This window comes from Liolophura sinensis, chromosome 13, assembly GCF_032854445.1.
Source record: "Liolophura sinensis isolate JHLJ2023 chromosome 13, CUHK_Ljap_v2, whole genome shotgun sequence".
NCBI classification, from domain to species: domain Eukaryota; kingdom Metazoa; phylum Mollusca; class Polyplacophora; order Chitonida; family Chitonidae; genus Liolophura; species Liolophura sinensis.
This window is the reverse complement of record NC_088307.1, coordinates 17,479,841-17,500,909: the sequence shown is the minus strand read 5'-3', so window position 1 is coordinate 17,500,909 and position 21,069 is coordinate 17,479,841. Positions and strand designations below refer to the sequence as shown.

Below are 21,069 nucleotides of genomic sequence, written 5' to 3'. Positions count from 1 at the left end.
CTGGAATATTATATCCCCCTTGTCATTCAAGTAGGAAATTTGTCCCAAAGCTCAGGAATAGTATATGGTGGTATACTAGGTCCATTTAAATAAATCATTTTTCAATCGAGTGTGTAAATGGCTTACACGCCAACAGCAGGAAACAAAGCAAATGGTGTCTTGCTATTTACATATACACGTGTATATTTCTTACATGAAAATTTTTGTGTTTAGATGCTATCATTCAAAATCTAAGCCTTCTAAAGTGAAAGTACACTGCAGATTTTTGGGGCACAAGCTGTCCCTGAAGTCTGACAGACATGTAAGGCACAATGACACACTAGGGATGTTCCATCATCGATGCTCTGAATTAAATACCATAAATTAACAAATTCGCTACCTCGGTACTTATTTATCGAGCTACAATTTTGCATCCATGTGTCTTCTACAGGCGAGCTCTTTGGAAGCCTTCCTACCAAATTTTAAGTGAACTTCTGTAGTAATTGTAAGTGAAAGCAAGAAATACTAGAATGAACATATGTCAACAGAAAGTTCTTTAAAAGTTGTTTTGTTGACCATGTATTAAAAATACCTACACTCTGACGTGCACGACAAAAATGATTTCCGAAACTACCATATATTTTGCTAATATTTTTGTTTTTTTTTTTCTTTGGGCATGTGAATCTGATATACAAATGGTTGAATTTTTTGCACATTATTGATAATGTAGGATTATGTTGTTTTGCTTGTATATTTATTTATTTATTTCATTGTTGTTTTACGTCATACTCATGAATACTTCACATGTACTCCTGCGGTCAGCAGAGCTCAGTGGAAACCAGGCAGAGCCACGTGGAAACCAGGCAGAGCCACGTGGAAACCAGGCAGAGCCCAGGGAAACCCACGACCGTCTGCAGGTCACTGGCTGACCTTCCAACATACAGCTGGAGAGGAGGCCAGCTTTGAACTCACAATGACAGCATTAGTGGGAGGCTCCACGGTCATTGCCCCCGTTTTTGCTTATTTATATGCTAATTACAAAGCTTGTGTTGTTGTTGTTATGTTGCAGTTCCCCCGGTCTTCAAGGTGGTCCCCAGAGATACAGAGGTCAGCACCGGAGGTAGACTGGTGCTTCACTGTGAGGCCCATGGCATCCCCGTCCCGTCCATCAGATGGCAGCGTAATGGAGAAGATGTCCCCCTGTAAGTTCGTATCAATCCTCGACTGTTCTCAAAAATGGTTATTGAGTCTTTAATGGGGAAGTGGCAGACAGCAGTGTGGACCCAGATGCCATTTTAGGGCCGTCTAACATCCCAGGTCATCACAAGAATAAGAAGACAAAACAACAGTTCAGTAGAAACTCATACTGTAACTCATACTGTAACTCATACTGTAACTCATACTGTAACCTGGGTCACGTCATACCAAAGACTTAATAATGGCACTTACTGCTGCCTCAACTGGTGCTCAGCGCTGAGAGGTTAGAGGGAACATGACTGGTTGGCACGGTGTCAGCATAATGTGACTGGGTGCAGTGTCATGTCTGGTGTCTTTGTCATGATACTTCATTGGATGCAGCACTTTGACGGCATTGACTCGCCCTGGCACAAGAAGACACAATATATGTACGCACACCCAATTGTATATTCCAGAAAAAATTGTTAAGTGCGATGTTAAAGGAGAAGAAAACTTAAATTACAAACAAATACCATTGAAAAGAGTATGCATTTCCTTGCAGGTGCATGCCATAAAAAAATTCAAATATGTACCTCTAGCCGATAAATTATAAATAAAGTCAGTGCCAAAATCCCCTGTGGGCAACTCCATTTTGCCTAAGAACTAGTCCTGAAGTATTCTGTGCTAGGAGGAGAATTTCTGTCAGAAACCAAAGAAGTGCAGTTCATACATTTCGGGTAGAACTCTTCCTCCCAGAAGGTACTTAACAGTACAGTTTGTTTTCCACTTGACGATCAGGTAACCGGAATGTAGGACGTAGGTTCCAAGTTTACTTGAACAAGCCGGCAGTTTTAACGACTCTCATTGGCTGAGAGGCAAACACACCCTCAGCATAAATTACAGGGTGTTAAAGATGGAGGAGGAGATGGACTCAGTGATTTATGCCAGCTTTGCCATTTTCAGACTTTCCGTGTATGGCAAGGAAAAATCGCAAAATTATGCAGCAGGCACCACCAGATAGAAAAAAATGTGCTCTTTTCAGCCCATAATGTCATGTTTTTAAGTTTTCTTCTCCTTTAATCCCCAAGCATACATACATAAATTGTAACAGTGTAAATGTTGTGCAGCAGCCCATATCTGAGGTAACAATGGTTCGAGATCCTGCTTCAAACGAGCCCCACTTCACAGATTAAAATATGTGCTGCCTTCCCATTTCATCCGCTATCATCGTTTGTTGGGACTTGGTGACAATAAACAGTCAGCAGTAATGGCCTTAATGCAGTTTTAGACCACTTGATTTACTGACAATATTGGGTTCATATCTGTTCATCAAACCTGTTGACAGTTCACTAGTAACCAGCAAAAAGTTTTATCTAAGTTTTATCCCCTCACTGTCATATAAGTAAAAAGTTCTTGATTATAGTGCTACAATTAAAGCAACAATTGGATAAATAAAAAAATAATAATTCCTTCTTGTGTTAAACAGAGACAATTTCTGCAGATTCAACCAAATGCATGTGATCAGGGGTAAATCATGAGATTACAAGGCTCAAATTCAGCCAACAAGTGAAATGGGCTTGTTGTAATGCGCTGCGTGTAATGCGCTGCGTGTAATGCTCTGGGTGTAATGCGCTGTGTGTAATGCACTGGATGTAATGCGCTGCGTGTAATGCGCTGCATGTAATGTGCTGCGTGCACGAACACTTGAAATGCGACTCAACTGTTCGTGAGGAGTTGGTCGCAGTCGCTGATGGCCTTACAACTATAAGATTAAATAGTTTTCATGGAGTGGACATAGTACGACTCCAGTTGAGTCATGTCCTTATTTCACGTTCACAAGCACATAAGACCAACGCAACAGCATTTGTTTATCCCCATTGGTAATTTGGGAATCATTATGTCTAAAATGCAGTTTGTATGTTTGAAATTGTCTCCTCATCTTTTTCTGGTAACATCCTGAATTCTATACTTCATTTGTACCTGACCCTGATTTGTGTTATACTACAGCACCGCCCAGTGTGAACGGGCGTAGCAAGTACACCGTGCGCAGTGCCTACAGAGAGGATGCTGGGAGGTACACATGTATCGCTGAGAACCAAGCTGGGCTAGAGCAGACCAGTAACACAGTGCTCGTCAAAGGTGAGAATCTCTGACAGGACCTGTGATCAGTCAGCCATAAATATAAATCAGGTTGGCATAAAGCCTGTAGAATCTTGGTTTTAGAAGATGGCATTTTAGGAATTCGTTCTTATGGTTTTTTTAGACAGCTTTGATAAAAGTATGAAAATCGTCATCAGCCAAAAATGTTCCTGGATACATGTATTGGCTAAAAATGTTCGTGGAAACATGTATTGGCTGAAAATGTTCCTGGATACATGTATTGGCTAAAAATGTTCCTGGATACATGTATTGGCTAAAATGTTCCTGGATACATGTATTGGCTAAAAATGTTCCTGGATAAATGTTCCTGGATACATGTATTGGCTAAAAATGTTCGTGGATACATGTATTGGCTGAAAATGTTCCTGGATACATATATTCGCTAAAAATGTTCCTGTACACATGTATTGGCTAAAAATGTTCATGGATACCTGTATTGGCTAAAAATGTTCCTGTGTACATGTATTGGCTAAAAATGTTCGTGGATACATGTATTGGCTAAAAATGTTCATGGATACATGTATTGACTAAAAAAGATAAAATGTTCCTGTACACATGTATTGGCTAAAAATGTTCATGGATACCTGTATTGGCTAAAAATGTTCGTGGATACATGTATTGGCTAAAAATGTTCGTGGATACATGTATTGGCTAAAAATGTTCGTGGATACATGTATTGGCTGAAAATGTTCCTGGATACATGTATTGGCTAAAAATGTTCCTGGATACATGTATTGGCTAAAAAAGGTAAAATGTTCCTGGATATATGTATTGGCTAAAAATGGTCCTGGATACATGTATTGACTAAAAATGGTCCCGTATACATGTATTGGCTAAATAAAATAAAATACATACATGCAGCATTTTGAGTACTGAGTAACGGGTGGTGAAAATGTCAGAATTTAGCCTTTCTCTATAATAATTCATGATCATACGAAGTTTCTACCCTAAAGAAATTTTCTATTTTGTGTGAAAGTTTAACTGGCATTCAATAACATCTGTACTAAAACTGACAAGGGTTTAAGAATGTGATAAATGTGCTAAAAATGACAAGGATTTAAGAATGTGATTTATTTCATCATTTTCGTCCAGGTGAACACTTTCCATTTAAATATGGTGTAAATATTATGTGGATGCAGATTTATGGGGGCATGAAATAATTATGAAATAGTGAAATAAATATAACCACACATTTTCAGTTGGTGTTTCTTAAAGTTTATTCTTATTTTGTCACATTCTAGTTCCACCCAATGTGATACCGCAGGGAAATCGGGCTGTGACAGTCGCAGAAAGAGTTGTCCTCTCCTGCTCTGTAGGTGGCGACCCTGCACCCAAAATTTTCTGGACGAAGAATGGTCGTCCCCTTCAACTGTCCGAGCGCATTCAACAGCTCTCCAACGGATCGCTTGTTATTTATCAGTCCACAGTATGTACCTAAAGTGTACTAACTACTTGTGATTGTCATCAGGGTTGGTTTAAGCAGGGTTGGTTTAAGCAGGATATTGAATAAATGATTATGCCTTAAGGCCGTTATAATGTGATATTGTCATACATTTTTGTTCCTAAGTTGATAAATGTAGACTTATATTATTGAAAGATGCAGTTTAGTCTCAGATTGGAGCCAGAAGTGTTAAGTATATTTGTGACCAGGAATTTTAGGAAAGGCACTGTAATTCTTCAACCTTTTCGCATGTTTGCAAGGCGTTTATTCAAGCATATTCTGAAGGTATTCTTTGCAGACTGATAAAATTGTACTTTTTGTGAAGCCCTAAAACTGACCTATCCAACCAGTGTAGTTTTGTTTCAGACATCAGATTAAAAACATTGTAAAACTGCACTGAAATTGCTCTCTTCGAAATGGTTGAGGAATTAGGGTATTGGGTTAAGCCCTTTGCATCATTCAAATTCAAGATTTAGAGACAGAAGCAGTTTAAAGGGAAACAACAGCATAAAAATGTAGAAAACATCAATAGAAAAGACAATTAAATACTATTTGAAAGAAGAAAAGATTGTGCGATATTATTGGCAATATACATTATCAGTATGGGGCCACTTTCACTAAACTTCGTACATGAATTTTTTGTAACTTTTCTTGTGGCCTTATCGCATTCTAACTTAGACAACATGTTATGAAAAATATGACATACGAAGGCTTGTGAAAAGTGGCCCCTTGTCCATAACACCCACTGGTATACAGTCCAAGTATTTGTATTTATTTCAGTGAAAAAATCATTGTTTAATAAAACAATATCAGGCACAAAATGATATTTAAATAGATTTTTGTATGTTCCCTTTTTTCTGCTTAAATTTATTAATTTTGTAATTAAATCTAGTGCCCTTAAACTGTTCATAGAGTGTATAAACTGCTTGTGTATAGCCATACTTGAACATGAAACTGTTTTTGTGAATGAGTGAGTGAGAGGGCCTCAGGGAAGATCAACTACCTTTGTTGGCTGAGTGTATATTTATTTATTTATGTATTTGATTGGTGTTTTATGCCGTACTCAAGTATATTTCACTTATACGAGAGTGGCCACCATTATGGTGGGTAGAAACTGGGCAGAGCTCGGGGGAAACCCACAGCCATCCGCAGGTTGCGGATTTTTAGTTTCCCAGGTTAAGAAAACCCAAGTTGCAAGAACCGAGTATTTTAAGTTTCATTTGTCACATGGTCTGATATATTTCAGATTCCAAGGTTTAGCTGTTAAATGGAATATTTTCCATTTCTAAATAGATGTGTTTGTTGGACAGAGTTCAGATGCTGGGGAGTACAAGTGTGTGGCCTCAAACGATGCAGGCACCTCAGAGGGTACAGCCATGTTGACAGTCAGAAGTAAGTACTGTGAGTTCCTGCCTCAAGACGCACCCCCCAACCAATTGCCCTCTGCCACCGCCATCCCCGGGAATTACCATGCGTCATTTCTTTGTTCACTCTTCAGTCATGTTGTCACAACAGATTTGCATATTTTTGTTGACTGAATTGGCTTAAATAATGATCAAACAGATGTGCCCTGATAATGATCAATGAAATGCGCCCAGGCAATGATTAATGAGGTGTGCCCAATCAATGATCAATGAGGTATGCCCAAACAATGATCAAAGAGATGTATCCTGATAATGATCGATGAGGTGCACCCAAGCAGTGATTAATGAGGTGTGCCCAAGCAATGATTTTTGATGCACAAACAATGATGAAGGAGGTGTGCACAAGCATTGATCAAAGAGGTGTGCCCAAACAATGATGAATGAGGTTTGCCCAAACAATGATCAAAGAGGTGTGCCCAGATAAAATTCCCAAAGATTGATTGTAAACCCTGGATATGTCCAAATAATGAAGATACTGTAGTTGTTTATCTTTTTTTTATTATTTATTTTTTTATCCTAATAAAAGGCCAAATGGCCTAAGTAAGTATTAAACTGATATCCTCAAAAGGCGTGTAATTGTTTAAGAGATATTCCATATATGTATAAACATATAACTTGAGGCCTTTCACACTCCATTCCTTGTTTTCCATCACATGTCCTTTTTACCACCCGCATCGGAACTTTTTTTTTTTTTTGCCAGATATTGTCACAAATTGTGAAAGTATTATAAAAACAATGATAATGAAAATTGCTCTACCACCTGTACCAAGTTTCTAAAATAGTGGAACAAGAAACAAGGAATCAAGTATAATTAACCAAACGATTGCATAGGTACAATGTACATGTATGCTATTGGGTGGTTGGACAATGTACATGTATGCTGTTGGGTGGTTGGACAATGTACATGTATGCTATTGGGTGGTTGGACAATGTACATGTATGCTATTGGGTGGTTGGACAATGTACATGTATGCTATTGGGTGGTTGGACAATGTACATGTATGCTATTGGGTGGTTGGACAATGTACATGTATGCCATTGGGTGGTTGGACAATGTACATGTATGCTATTGGGTGGTTGGACAATGTTCATGTATGCTATTGGGTGGTTGGACAATGTTCATGTATGCTATTGGGTGGTTGGACAATGTTCATGTATGCTATTGGGTGGTTGGACGTCTGATTTGGGTGTATGACTCTCTGTCCATTTCAGGTCCTCCCCAGTTTAAAATAGAGCCTAAGAACCAGCGTGTGTCCCTGGGTGACATGGTGACGTTTGACTGTGTGGCAGAAGGAGAGCCTGAGCCTGAGATAGAGTGGAGGAAGGTGAATGTTGTCCTGGAGACGGCGGATAGGGTCACTATCCTCCCCAACAACTCCCTTAGGTCAGTCCACACAGACACAAATCTGTCAACATCATGCACAAATCTGTCAACATCACACACAAATACAAATCTGTCAACATCACACACAAACACAAATCTATCAATATCCCGCACAAATCTGTCAACATCACACACAAACACAAATCTGTCAACATCACACACACTTTTCTGTAAACTTGGCTCCATAAACTTGGTGTGTCCAAGCAATGATCAAAGAGTTGTGTCCTGATAATGGTCATTGAGGTGTGCCCAAGCAATGATCAACGAGGTGTGCCCAAACAATGATTAATGAGGTGTGCCCAAGCAATGATTAATGAGGTGTGCCCAAGCATTGACTAATGAGGTGTGCCCAAGCATTGACTAATGAGATGTGCCCAAGCACTGGCTTATGAGGTGTGCCCAAGCAATGATAAAAGAGGTGTGCTCAAACAATGATCAATGAGGGTACATAAGCTTATCATCGTACACAAACCTGGATTCTTTTATTGATATAAGGTCATCTTAATAACTACAGGTATAAACCTGTGATGTGAAACATGAAAAAATGAAGAGACAACTTGTGAATGTCGTAACACTTTTGAGACTTAATTTAGCTTGTCTTGACAAAGCACACTAGGAGCATTCAGGTTTCCACCGCCCATAAACTTGACAGAGGTCATATAAGTGATAAATTCTTAACCACGATATAAACACGGGTGAAATCAATCAATCCCTGTGCGCATGCAATTTACTATTTTGTGTAAAGTTTAAAGTTTTTCGAGTGACACATTTTGCTTGAGTCTGATTGGTTCATCCACCGTATGGGCCCACTTAAGACGGTTTCTCTGAAGTTTCATTAATTTCTTATCAGAAAAGCATAAAAATGTCATTTTAAGGGCTCTATTTAGATTTTTTTTTACATATCAAACATTAGGTGAGACACAGTGCTGTACATCACAAAGTGTATGACTTAATCTCTTTGGGTATAATTACCAATGTCATTTTTTAGGATTGTGGCGACTCAGCCGTCAGATTCGGGACTGTTCCGATGCCTGGCCAGTAACAACATTGGGCGCATGCTGATTGAGGCTACACTTACTGTTGTAGGTGAGAATTTATGGCTCATTTCACATTGTCTAGCTGTATCGGATTTCATTGTTATAAACCAAATAGCAGTTTTGAATATGCATGAGACAAGCAGCCCTTAGAGTATGGGAACCTAAGGGTAGGGAATGTTAAAGCATTTCAACTCTCAAAAGCCAGACACAAATCTGCACATTTTGTGTGTTTTAAGTGAATCTTTGCACCTGACACCTGAAACTTAAAATGGACTTAAGTCTAGTTTTATGCCTAAAACATACACTAATTCACATCCTCTATTACTCTGTTACTCAGTTATCTACCCTTACTTTGCCTATGGATGTGTACTGATGCATACTTAAAACTGCTATCTGTATTTACTACCCGAACCCTTATTTTTGAGGCAGTGTTAACGAAGGATTTTGTATAGCGTACACTGTAGTGCTGATTGAGAGTCAGTTTGTCACCGTCACAGTCACTGTGACTCACATGTACTGTTTTTATTACAAATCTGTGTAATTTATTACAAGACTTATTTGTAATATGAGTTCCTCTCCACCTACAAAGTTTAAACCTCCAACATGGAAAACTTCAGGCTGTCCAGGTGACTGTATAGAGTTAAATCCAGGGCTTTAAGTTTTGTTATTGACACATTGTGTCTGATTTCTAATGATGTGGCATTCGTTTTTCTGACGAAATAAGAGGTTTCTGTAAGAAAACATATCAAGAGGAATTGTAACAAAAATCCAAATTCAATTTCACTTTGAATAAGATTCCAAATTTCAGTGCTTATAACCATATTTTTTACCAGTTGAGGATTTGATCTTTGGATTTCGAGTCCATGCTACAACCACTTGACCTAAAGGGAAATTCCCTCCAGCCCTTAGTTACATGACATTTATGTACCTCCCTGCTACAGAATATTACAGAGAGCAGTGTGTCTGTTGTGTAACCTCACTGTGGTTGTGTGCATGTTCTGTGTGTTTACAGTACATGGGATGTGGTCAGGCTGGACGGACTGGGGGACGTGTAGCCAGTCCTGTGGGCAGGGACTCCAGCTTAGGACCAGGAGCTGTGATAACCCAGAACCCTCCAACGGGGGCCGATCTTGTATTGGGGCACCAGAGGAGTCCAAGACTTGTGTCACAGCAGAGTGCCCAGGTATGGTGTAAAAGAGGGCCATACTCCACTCTTGCCAGTGGGTTAATAGAAATGTGGAAGCAGGTGGCCTTTTTTTTTTTGTTCCAGTTCCCTAGTTTTTATCTTTTCCTGTCCCATGTTATTTAATAATACTGAAAACAGGGAGTTCTAGCGGCACCTTTCCATTTCACTCATCCCTAGAAATACAGTCCAGATAAAATACAACATACAGTATGCTTTAGATCGTACTCTGAAAAGGTGTTGTTGAAGCAAGGAACAGTTTTCAGACTTCTGTCGATGTGTTCCTTTCTTTCAGATGTTTAAAGTTAGCATGATTTCTTATTATCTTAAATGTATCTTAGAAGCTTAGTTACGGTACAGATGAGTCAGCTAAGAGCATTGTTCTTACTAAAAGTAGGCCCTTAACCAAATGAGGCTCCAGATTTATGTGCTGAATGGTTTGGCTGGGACTTTTGTGTCAGCAGGTATGCCAGGTACAGTATCTGGAGAATTGAAGGCGTTTTGCTCTAAGCATTCATAAAATTAATGACTAGAAAAATAAATGAAATATATTCCGTGGTACTGCAGCATTGTACATGTCCCAGTCCTAAGATACAAGTAGAACGCTGATTTGTGGTCTTTTTAGTCGACGGTGAGTGGGGTAATTGGCTACCCTGGGACGAGTGCAGTATGTCGTGTGGGGCTGGTGAGCGTGTTCGAAGACGTCTCTGTGACAACCCCCTTCCACAGTTTGGTGGCGCCCCCTGTGAGGGAGACAGTGCTGAGACGGTGGCATGCAATGTTAAGCGCTGTCCCAGTAAGTCTATGTCTTTTGTTCCCTGATATAATTTTTGTTTTTGGATATAGAACATTTGGCCTATAGGTTATAGTATGATAAGGGGACAGAATTTATATGGAATTTCTGAAAAAGTGGCTCACAAAGTTTTGTGAAAGTGGGTCCAACAACGTAATTTTTATATTTTATATATTTGTTATCAGGCATAATCTGATTTATGTGTTTCTGATCAGTAGGGGAGTTTTAAGTTTAAGCTGTTTTATCGCTGGAGGGGGCCTCCGTGGCTCAGTCAGTTAGCACGCTAGCGCAGCGTAATGGCCATAAGTGGGAAGGTCTGCCAGCAACCTGCGGATGGTCGTGGGTTTCCCCCCGGGCTGTGCCCGGTTTCCTCCCACCATAATGCTTTCCGCTGTCGTTTAAGTGAAATATTCTTGAGTATGGCATAAAACACCAATCAAATAAATAAAATTTTATCGCTGGAGGTTTAAACAAAAGCATGGTATAGTATAGCATACTGTGTAAACTTTCAGAACTATTAGCCAACTATTTTTGATTACCTTCACTGTAAGGCGTCTAGAAAAAAAAAATTATAAAAAGGTATTTAGAGTAGACGAATGATGGAGTTGTGAACTTGAGGAACATGACAGAGGCTGATGATTTGTAAATTAATGGCACTAAATGTTGCCCAAGATTTTTGACAAGTCACATGTTGAAAAATGACTTTTTTTTTTTACACAAACCGTATCCTGATGAACTTGCTGTTGTCGGTTGTAGTCGATGGTAACTGGGGAGGCTGGGGACAGTGGGAGCCTTGTAGTGTGACTTGTGGGTCAGGTAAACAGGTCAAGCACAGGTCATGTGACAGCCCACGCCCACAATTTGGAGGACGTAAGTGTCGAGGGCGAGGCACGCAGAGACAGCGATGTGTTGTTAAGGAATGCGGGGGTAAGCATCTTGTTTTTTGGGTTAAATTGTATATTTGTTTTGTTTGGCGGATGGAACTATGACGTCCTGGCAGGACATGAACATGTATTGAAATCAATTGGGTTGTTTATTTATTTTATTTTGTCTTAATTCAGATGAGAGTTTAAGGAAATTCTGATCGTAGTATGATGAATATCCCTGGGCTAAGTTGTTCAACTTATTTACCATCCATGGAAGGGCAGCGTTGAAAGCACCTGAAAAGAATTGAGATTATCAGTTTGCTCATATGTGCTTTAATACCCTTTTTTGAAAGCCATTTTTTACAAATACATGTACGTGGTGGCTGTGTGTAAACTGATAGCGTAGATGCATACAGTTTATAATTATAATACAAGCATATTTAACAAATTCTTTTTTGTACTGATTTTAACTGCACTTTGCGTGTAATCCCTGACAGTGGACGGTAATTGGGGGAAGTGGAGCCAGTGGTCGTCCTGTACCCTCTCCTGTGGGGGAGGCACCCACCTACGGAGCAGGAAATGTGATTCCCCTGCCCCACAGTTTGGGGGCACATTCTGTCCTGGACAGGGAGAACAGACAGACTTCTGTAATGTAGAACAGTGTCCAGGTAAGTGTCAATACGGGTGTCTCGCCACACCTGTGTCTGAAGTATAGTTTCTAGGTAAAGAGTTTTCATGTCTAGTTATATTTTTTTAGTACATATACATGATACTCGTGGTACCCTTGGGGCACCTAGAGTGAATAGAATAGGACATCATCCCTCATAAAAGGTGATTAACCTAGAGCTCAGTCATGTTGGCCCGGTGAGCAAAATGGGCGCTCCACCTATAAACCAGAATTTTAGTCTTTCGGTAGTTTTGAAAACATCATTTTCTTGGTTTAATTTTGAATATTCCCTTTTTCCTACTGGAAATAAGACCGAAGCCTGGTTTAAAAATGTTGGTAATGTGGTGTGGCTTGAAAGGTGACTAACCTAGAGTACACGTGCTATCCGTATCTCCTGTAAAATGGTTTCATTTTTTTTTTCAGATGGTTTTTAGAAACATTTGTCTCTTTTGATAATATCACTGCAAAATGTGCAGTAAACACATAAACCAACAGTTCAGAATACTGATACATTGTAATGTCCCAACAATAATTTGTAGCTCTCACTGGAACATGAGTTTTTTTTTAATAGGTTAGGCCTCCAGCCAAACAGAGGCAGACTAAAGGGAGATAACCTCTCCAACAACATGCTTGCTGAGAGAGGCAGCAAATGTATCAGCTTAACTACTCTCTGTTTGGATTAACCTTGTCATAATTGTAGGATTAGTGGATAAATCCAAATAAATGAATTATGTATAAGTGAACAGAAGGTAATTCAAGTAAGCAAAGCACCATGCTTTTGTTGACCATTTGTTCAATGGAGTGAAAATTTGTCTTCATAAAATTTCCTCCAGATAAATGAAGGCATTTTTAATTGTGTTATTTTTGCCTTTTCTGTTTCAGTGAATGGAAATTGGTCACCTTGGAATGTATGGGGAGATTGTACCACTACATGTGGTGGGGGGCAGAGGAAACGATTCAGGACGTGTACTAACCCCCCTCCAACTCACGGTGGACGGGCCTGTGTGGGGCCCAGTGAGGGAGTACAGACATGTAATGTACAACCATGCCCAAGTAAGTAGGATTGAACAAATTTGTAACTTTGTAAGATTTCCAATCCTTCCTGGAATAAAGAAAGAAGAGAGCAGTTGTAGGATGGGTAAATTGATCTTTATAACTGTTCACATATATGCATATGTGGAGTGATTTATACAATAAATTATAAAACTGTTTGTTTGATTTTTTTTCTTCTTTTTTTTCACATTTTTTTGTGTTGCCCACAGTGTTTTATATACATAATATTATAAATTTAAACATGTGTATCTGAATCAAATTTAGATAATTTTCTTAGACTATCACTGTAAACACATTGAGTTTGCCAGTTCAGATCCTTCATTTGTTGGGTACAGATGCTGTTGGTTTTTCCAGGGAGTCTACTTGTTTTATTCCACCTATCAGATTTGTTGGGTACAGACGGTGTTGGTTTTTCCAGGGAGTCTACTTGTTTTATTCCACCTGGCAGATTTGTTGGGTACAGATGGTGTTGGTTTTTCCAGGGAGTCTACTTGTTTTATTCCACCTGGCAGATTTGTTGGGTACAGACGATGTTGGTTTTTCCAGGGAGTCTACTTGTTTTATTCCACCTCCCAGATTTGTTGGGTACAGATGGTGTTGGTTTTTCCAGGGAGTCTACTTGTTTTATTCCACCTCCCACATTTGTTGGGTACAGACGGTGATGGTTTTTCCAGGGAGCCTACTTGTTTTATTCCACCTCGTAGATTTGTTGGGTACAGATGGTGTTGGTTTTTCCATGGAGTCTACTTGTTTTATTCCACCTGGCAGATTTGTTGGGTACAGACAGTGTTGGTTTTTCCAGGGAGTCTACTTGTTTTATTCCACCTATCAGATTTGTTGGTTACAGACGGTGTTGGTTTTTCCATGGAGTCTACTTGTTTTATTCCATCTGGCAGATTTGTTGGGTACAGATGGTGTTGGTTTTTCCATGGAGTCTACTTGTTTTATTCCACCTCCCAGATTTGTTGGGTACAGATGGTGTTGGTTTTTCCAGGGAGTCTACTTGTTTTATTCCACCTCCCAGATTTGTTGGGTACAGACAGTGTTGGTTTTTCCATGGAGTCTACCCATTTTATTCCACCTCCCAGATTTGTTGGGTACAGATGGTGTTGGTTTTTCCAGGGAGTCTGCTTGTTTTATTCCACCTATCAGATTTGTTGGGTACAGATGGTGTTGGTTTTTCCATGGAGTCTACTTGTTTTATTCCACCTATCATATTTGTTGGGTACAGATGGTGTTGGTTTTTCCATGGAGTCTACTTGTTTTATTCCACCTCCCAGATTTGTTGGGTACAGATGGTGTTGGTTTTTCCATGGAGTCTACTTGTTTTATTCCACCTATCAGATATATTGGGTACAGATGGTGTTGGTTTTTCCATGGAGTCTACTTGTTTTATTCCACCTCCCAGATTTGTTGGGTACAGACGGTGTTGGTTTTTCCATGGAGTCTACTTGTTTTATTCCACCTATCAGATTTGTTGGGTACAGACAGTGTTGGTTTTTCCAGGGAGTCTACTTGTTTTATTCCACCTCCCAGATTTGTTGGGTACAGATGGTGTTGGTTTTTCCATGGAGTCTACTTGTTTTATTCCACCTATCAGATTTGTTGGGTACAGATGGTGGTTTTTCCATGGAGTCTACTTGTTTTATTCCACCTCCCAGATTTGTTGGGTACAGATGGTGTTGGTTTTTCCATGGAGTCTGCTTGTTTTATTCCACCTCCCAGATTTGTTGGGTACAGATGGTGTTGGTTTTTGCAGGGGGTCTACTTGTTTTATTCCACCTCCCAGATTTGTTGGGTACAGATGGTGTTGGTTTTTCCATGGAGTCTACTTGTTTTATTCCACCTCCCAGATTTGTCCTTTTATTCCACCTCCCAGATTTGTTGGGTACAGACAGTGTTGGTTTTTCCATGGAGTCTACTCCTTTTATTCCACCTCCCAGATTTGTCCTTTTATTAAACCTCCCAGATTTGTTGGGTACAGACGTTGTTCAATTTAAATTTAGTAAAAAAATTCATCATCATACACAATAAATACAATTTTAATCCCACAGGAAGGTAAGACCAGAGTTTAATCTTACTTTTGAATACCTGAATCAAAGTTAAATGGGCTTAAATGTTTTGTAATAGAAAAGGTTTGGAAAGACTAACTAACTTTATATTGTTTATTTGCATTTTACTTTTCATATCTTTGTATTCAAATATTTGCTACTCTCATGGTCAAATGGCATTGTAAATATAATTTTAATTTAGAAAAACATAGTACATCACATTTTTGTATCACCTTCAGTGTGTCTTAGGGATTTAGAAGACATTATGACAAGGTTACAACAACTTCTTTCTTTCGTGGCACTTTGGTGTCGGTGTTAATGTGATTTTAACTACTGAATGATCATTATGGTTGATAACATTGGTAGGATCTACTCGAGAATGTCTTTAAAAACTATGAGCTGCCTTGCATATAACTGTCACAGACAAAAGGTGAAAATTTCACACCCACTGTTTAAATCACCATATACCCTTCTCAACAAACGGATAACTATTCTGTCTCTACAATATATATATCAAATAGAATGCCAATCTGGCGTATGCTGGCTTCCTCTCCGGCCGTAAGTGGGAAGGTCTGCCAGCAACCTGCGGATGGTCGTGGGTTTCCCCAGGGCTGTGCCTGGTTTCCTCCCACCATAATGCTGGCCGCCATCATATAAGTGAAATACTCTTGAGTACGGCATAAAACACTAATCAGATAAATTAAATAAATAAATGAATGCAGCATCACAAAATAAAGAGGCGTCAACCTGCGCAGTAATTCAGGTGCACAGGATTTGAATTCCATATGCCCCTTGTGGGCATGGCTTGCAGCTCTGACAAGTGTATGTCAACGTTTTAACCCGCCTAATCAGCCAATGACAATCAAGAATCATAGATGATGTAGGGACACTGTGCTGTAGTATTCAACGTAGAGAGCATTTCCATGTTTCAGTTAACGGTGACTGGAGTGGGTGGGGCCCATGGTCGCAGTGCACCAAGACCTGTGACACAGGCAGCCGAGAGCGACAGAGGGTGTGCCGTCAGCCCAGGTTTGGGGGGCGGGGATGTCTGGGAGACAGCATCCAGGTAGAAGAATGTAACCCAGACAGGTGCTATGGTAAGACTGAGTACTAGTGGTCTACACAACAAAGCTATTACCTCATGACCTCATACCTCATAGCATCTGGAGGTTCCTGGACTGTTCAGAAGTGCTCAAAATTATTATTTATGTTTTGACAATATGATGATTTTGTGGTATTTAAGGGTATTTATGTTAAATATTTCATTTGTAAGTCTTCACAGATTTGTATATAACATGGCATTTTCTATAATATTTTTCACCCCACTGAGCTCATATTGGAACCTTATGGAACAAATTGTTTCTGTTTTGACATCAGGGCATGTGGTTGTAATGCATTAAAATGTGCTAACAAAAGTGATACCTAATGTGAAATATCACTTTTATCAGTGAAAGAAGTGATGACATTCTTATAAATTATAATAGATGACTCTGTAAGCAGGCAATAACTGTCAGTTTTTTTCAGATACTACATGATGTATTTATTTGATTTATTTATTTATTTGATTGGTGTTTTACACCGTACTCAAGAATATTTCTCTTATACGAAGGCGGCCAGCATTATGGTGGGAGGAAACCGGGCAGAGCCCGGCGGAAACCCATGACCATCTGCAGGTTGCTGATAGACCTTCCCAAGTACGGCTATATGATGTACCTGAAAATTTGATATAAATTAGTATCTATAGTAAGCATGTTACAAAAAGCACCCCCTGCCTCTCCACTTTGAAAAGTGTTACTTTTATCATGCGAACAAAATCTTTCATCTGTAATTTTTCGTTCTTGCAGCCATGCCCTTGAAGGCTTTTGGTAATGTGATAGGAAATATAAATGGCGTGGACTTTGGTGTGTCACAGCTAGAGGCTGACATGAATGATCGAGGGGACTCAAGTGTGATTACAGGAACGCTCAACAATGTACCGAGGGAAGTCGGTGAGGCATTACACTGATGTGTGCTGGAATTTACTTTGCTTGTTACACTTATATTGTATTCTTACTCTTACCCCCATATGTTTGTATGGGCATGTTTGCGTTCAACAAATATTTAAATGTGTTGAAAGTTATTTTCAAAGTGAAATAACAACTTCGGTGGCCTAAAGATTAGTGTCCGCCTCGAAGTTTGGAAACCAGGGATCAAACCTGTGTCGGGTCATAAAAATGGTACTTGTTCCTGCCTCTCTTGGCGCTAATTGCTGAGAGGTTAGAGTAAAGAAACAGGACTGGTTAGCCAGGTGTCAGTGTACATGTAATGTGACTAGGTGGGGTGTCGTGTCCGGTGATGATGCTTCAGTGGCAGCAGCACTTTGGCAGTCCTGTAACAAGAAGACACAGTATATGTACACACACCTAATGACTCCTCATCGTCAAATGACTGAAAAATTGTTGTGTATGAAATTAAACCCCAAGAACTCATGTATTCATTCAAAATGCAATATTGATAATTTTTGTAATTTTCTGACAGTGTCTAAACATTACAAGCCTAAAATATAATTTGAAACGATGTACTCTTTTCTTCTACTGTCACAATCAAATAAATATTTTAAGTATATTGTAAGCTTCAGAGATAGATGTTATTCCATTCTGAAGGTTACCATCTACGCCAGCTGCTCTCCATCCTCTCCCCAATCTATTGGACAACAGCTCATGAAGTGGGAGGAGCCTATAATGGTTACACCTTAACAAAGGGCGAGTTTAAACGGGAGATACAGGTGGAGTTTACAACAGGTGAGAAATCATGGAGCATCCTCGTTCTTATATGTATTGTAATTACATTTTTGCTCGTGAAAAAAAAAGCTGAGAAATCTCCTCCGTACATTAAGGATCCTTCATGGCAGAGTTGTTTTAGGTTGCACATGTTGAGAACTTTAGTGCTTGACCAGTGAGGTCACGTGTTCAAATCCAGTTTCTGCTGGGCTAGCTATACATACATCCTGAGATCAAGACATTTGTAATAAAGTTTCTGGGAAGGCAAGGTGCAGTTGTCTTCGTAAGGTTTCTGCCCCCCCCCCCTTCCTCCCCATAAACCTGACAGTTGTGTAAGTGAAATATTCTTGAATAATTTGTTTATAATAATTCTTGTTGATCATTAAAGGCAAAGATAACTATAAAGTGAAGTATGCGGCAGTTGAAAGATTTTTTTTTTTTTCCAATTTTTTCAACCTAATGAAATGTATTTGAAACATTGTATTCTTTGATGGCCTTTTCTAGCCATATTTGGGACCATTGACATCACATCAGGTTTTGGCTACTTGTCACACTGAGACTGTCAGATTTCATCATTCTAATTGCATATACATACAGATCAGTGAATGTATTAGACGAATGGACCTTGAAACGAACTACATGTATGTGACCTCAACTACAGACAAATGTTAAATCTGATCGTTTAAAACTGTTTAACGTGGATAGAAAAATTCTAAAGAGGTTTATTTGATTGGTGTTTTACACCGTACTCAAGAATATTTCACTTATAGGACAGCGGGCAGCATTATGGTGGGAGGAAACCGGGCAGAGCCCAGGGGAAAGCCCACGACCATCCACAGGTTACTGGCAGACCTGAAGAGATAAATCAGACTTTCTGGACAGAGTTTTATTGGTCTTTCATCTGATATATTCTTCATTTTAGTGTTTTTTTTGCCTTCACGGTTGATTTGATAAGCAGACCTGTGTTGCTTGAATTTTCTGCTCTTGCATTCTGTTTATTAAAAGATCTGTGACACGAGGTTGTGTGCACATGTTTTTTTTTTAAATACCTGCCTACAGGTGAGATCCTAAAGATGACACACGTTGCCCGTGGGGTGGACAGCCAAGGGGTGTTACAACTAGACATAATTGTGCGAGGAACGGTGCCAAGCCTACCTGAGTTCACACAGGTCTATCTACAGCCCTATACGGAAGACTACATACAGACTGGACTAGGTGAGGAACAAACATTTTATAAGTCAGTGGGACCATTATTAACTATTAAGAGATGGGGTTGGATTCCAAAAAAGCAGTTCTGACTTAAATCAGAATTTAAAATCTCACAAATAAAGCTTAGCATTTGGTATGGGATTCTGAGACATTTGTCCTAAGCTGACATTGGTGAAGTGACAAAAGTTTAACTTACAGGTCCAGAAAAAGAGCTCTAAAATCATTATTTTTATTGTGATTTAAATCAAAACTGGCATTTTGAAATCAGACCCAGGCGAATTCAAGTGAGTTTTTTTGTATAGTTTGTGTAAAACACTAATATGTAAGTACCATATCACATCAGTGACATAATGTCAGAGATAACCACACTGAATGACAGAAGAGTAGTACAATATCCCCTAGACAGCCTCCTAGAATCTCAGTTAAAGCTCACTGTATTACAACTAAGGTTTGGTATGTAAAAATAACCTTTCAGGAACATATAAAGGATCTTAAATGTTACTTTCACGGACAAAACAAGCTTAAGTGGCCCTAGAAGGTGGATGAATCAGTCAGAATATGTCACGTGAAACATGTTGAACTTTAGGTGTGAATCAGATTTCACAAAACAAGCTTAAGTGGTTCTAGAAGGTGGATGAATCAGTCAGAATATGTCACGTGAAACATGTTGAACTTTAGGTGTGAATCAGATTTCACAAAACAAGCTTAAGCGGCCCTTTAAGGTGGATGAATCAGTCAGAATATGTCACATGAAACATGCAGAACATTAGGCATGAATTCGATTTCACAAAACAAGCTTAAGCGGCCCTAGAAGGTGGATGAATCAATCAGAATGTGTCACATGAAACATGCAGAACTTTGGGCATTAATCAGATTTCATAAAACAAGCTTAAGTGGCCCTTTAAGGTGGATGAATCAGTCAGAATATGTCACGTGAAACATGTTGAACTTTAGGTGTGAATCAGATTTCATAAAACAAGCTTAAGCGGCCCTTTAAGGTGGATGAATCAGTCTGAATATGTCACATGAAACATGCTGAACATTAGGCATGAATCAGATTTCACAAAACAAGCTTAAGCGGCCCTAGAAGGTGGATGAATCAGTCAGAATATGTCACCTGAAACATGCTGAACTTTAGATGTGAATCAGATTTCATAAAACAAGCTCAAACAGCCCTTTAAGGTGGATGAATCAGTCTGAATATATCACGTAAAACATGCAGAACATTAGGTGTGAATCAGATTTCACAAAACAAGCTTAAGCAGCCCTAGAAGGTGGATGAATCAGTCAGAATATGTCACATGAAACATGCAGAACATTAGGTGTGAATCAGATTTCACAAAACAAGCTTAAGCAGCCCTAGAAGGTGGATGAATCAATCAGAATGTGTCACATGAAACATGCCGAACATTAGGTGTGAATCCGATTTCAAAAAACAAGCTTAAGCAGCCCTAGAAGGTGGATGAATCAATCAGAATGTGTCACATGAAACATGCCGAACATTAGGTGTGAATCAGATTTCACAAAACAAGCTTAACTGGTTCTAGAAGGTGGATGAATCAGTCAGAATATGTCACGTGAAACATGCAGAACATTAGGTGTGAATCAGATTTCACAAAACAAGCTTAAGTGAGCCTAGAAGGTGGATGAATCAGTCAGAATATGTCATGTGAAACATGCAGAACATTAGGTGTGAATCAGATTTCACAAAACAAGCTTAAGTGGCCCTAGAAGGTGGATGAATCAGTCAGAATGTGTCACGTGAAACATGTTGAACTTTAGGTGTGAATCCGATTTCACAAAACAAGCTTAAGTGGTTCTAGAAGGTGGATGAATCAGTCAGAATATGTCACGTGAAACATGTTGAACTTTAGGTGTGAATCAGAT

At 39.3% G+C, this 21,069-nt stretch overlaps 1 protein-coding gene across 1 annotated transcript in view; it reads left to right on the top strand.

The window, feature by feature from the left end:
* Positions 1 to 21,069, top strand: part of LOC135480935 (hemicentin-1-like) — a 114,193-nt gene that overhangs the window by 74,219 nt on the left and 18,905 nt on the right. Inside the window, exons 31-46 of the mRNA XM_064760866.1 lie at positions 1,049 to 1,181; positions 2,642 to 2,682; positions 3,163 to 3,294; positions 4,557 to 4,741; positions 6,067 to 6,148; positions 7,393 to 7,564; positions 8,553 to 8,650; positions 9,614 to 9,784; positions 10,410 to 10,580; positions 11,334 to 11,504; positions 11,941 to 12,111; positions 12,993 to 13,163; positions 16,147 to 16,311; positions 17,059 to 17,202; positions 17,857 to 17,994; positions 19,033 to 19,188. Coding sequence (XP_064616936.1) covers positions 1,049 to 1,181; positions 2,642 to 2,682; positions 3,163 to 3,294; positions 4,557 to 4,741; positions 6,067 to 6,148; positions 7,393 to 7,564; positions 8,553 to 8,650; positions 9,614 to 9,784; positions 10,410 to 10,580; positions 11,334 to 11,504; positions 11,941 to 12,111; positions 12,993 to 13,163; positions 16,147 to 16,311; positions 17,059 to 17,202; positions 17,857 to 17,994; positions 19,033 to 19,188 — 2,301 coding nt within the window. The remainder of the gene's footprint in view (positions 1 to 1,048; positions 1,182 to 2,641; positions 2,683 to 3,162; positions 3,295 to 4,556; positions 4,742 to 6,066; positions 6,149 to 7,392; positions 7,565 to 8,552; positions 8,651 to 9,613; positions 9,785 to 10,409; positions 10,581 to 11,333; positions 11,505 to 11,940; positions 12,112 to 12,992; positions 13,164 to 16,146; positions 16,312 to 17,058; positions 17,203 to 17,856; positions 17,995 to 19,032; positions 19,189 to 21,069) is intronic.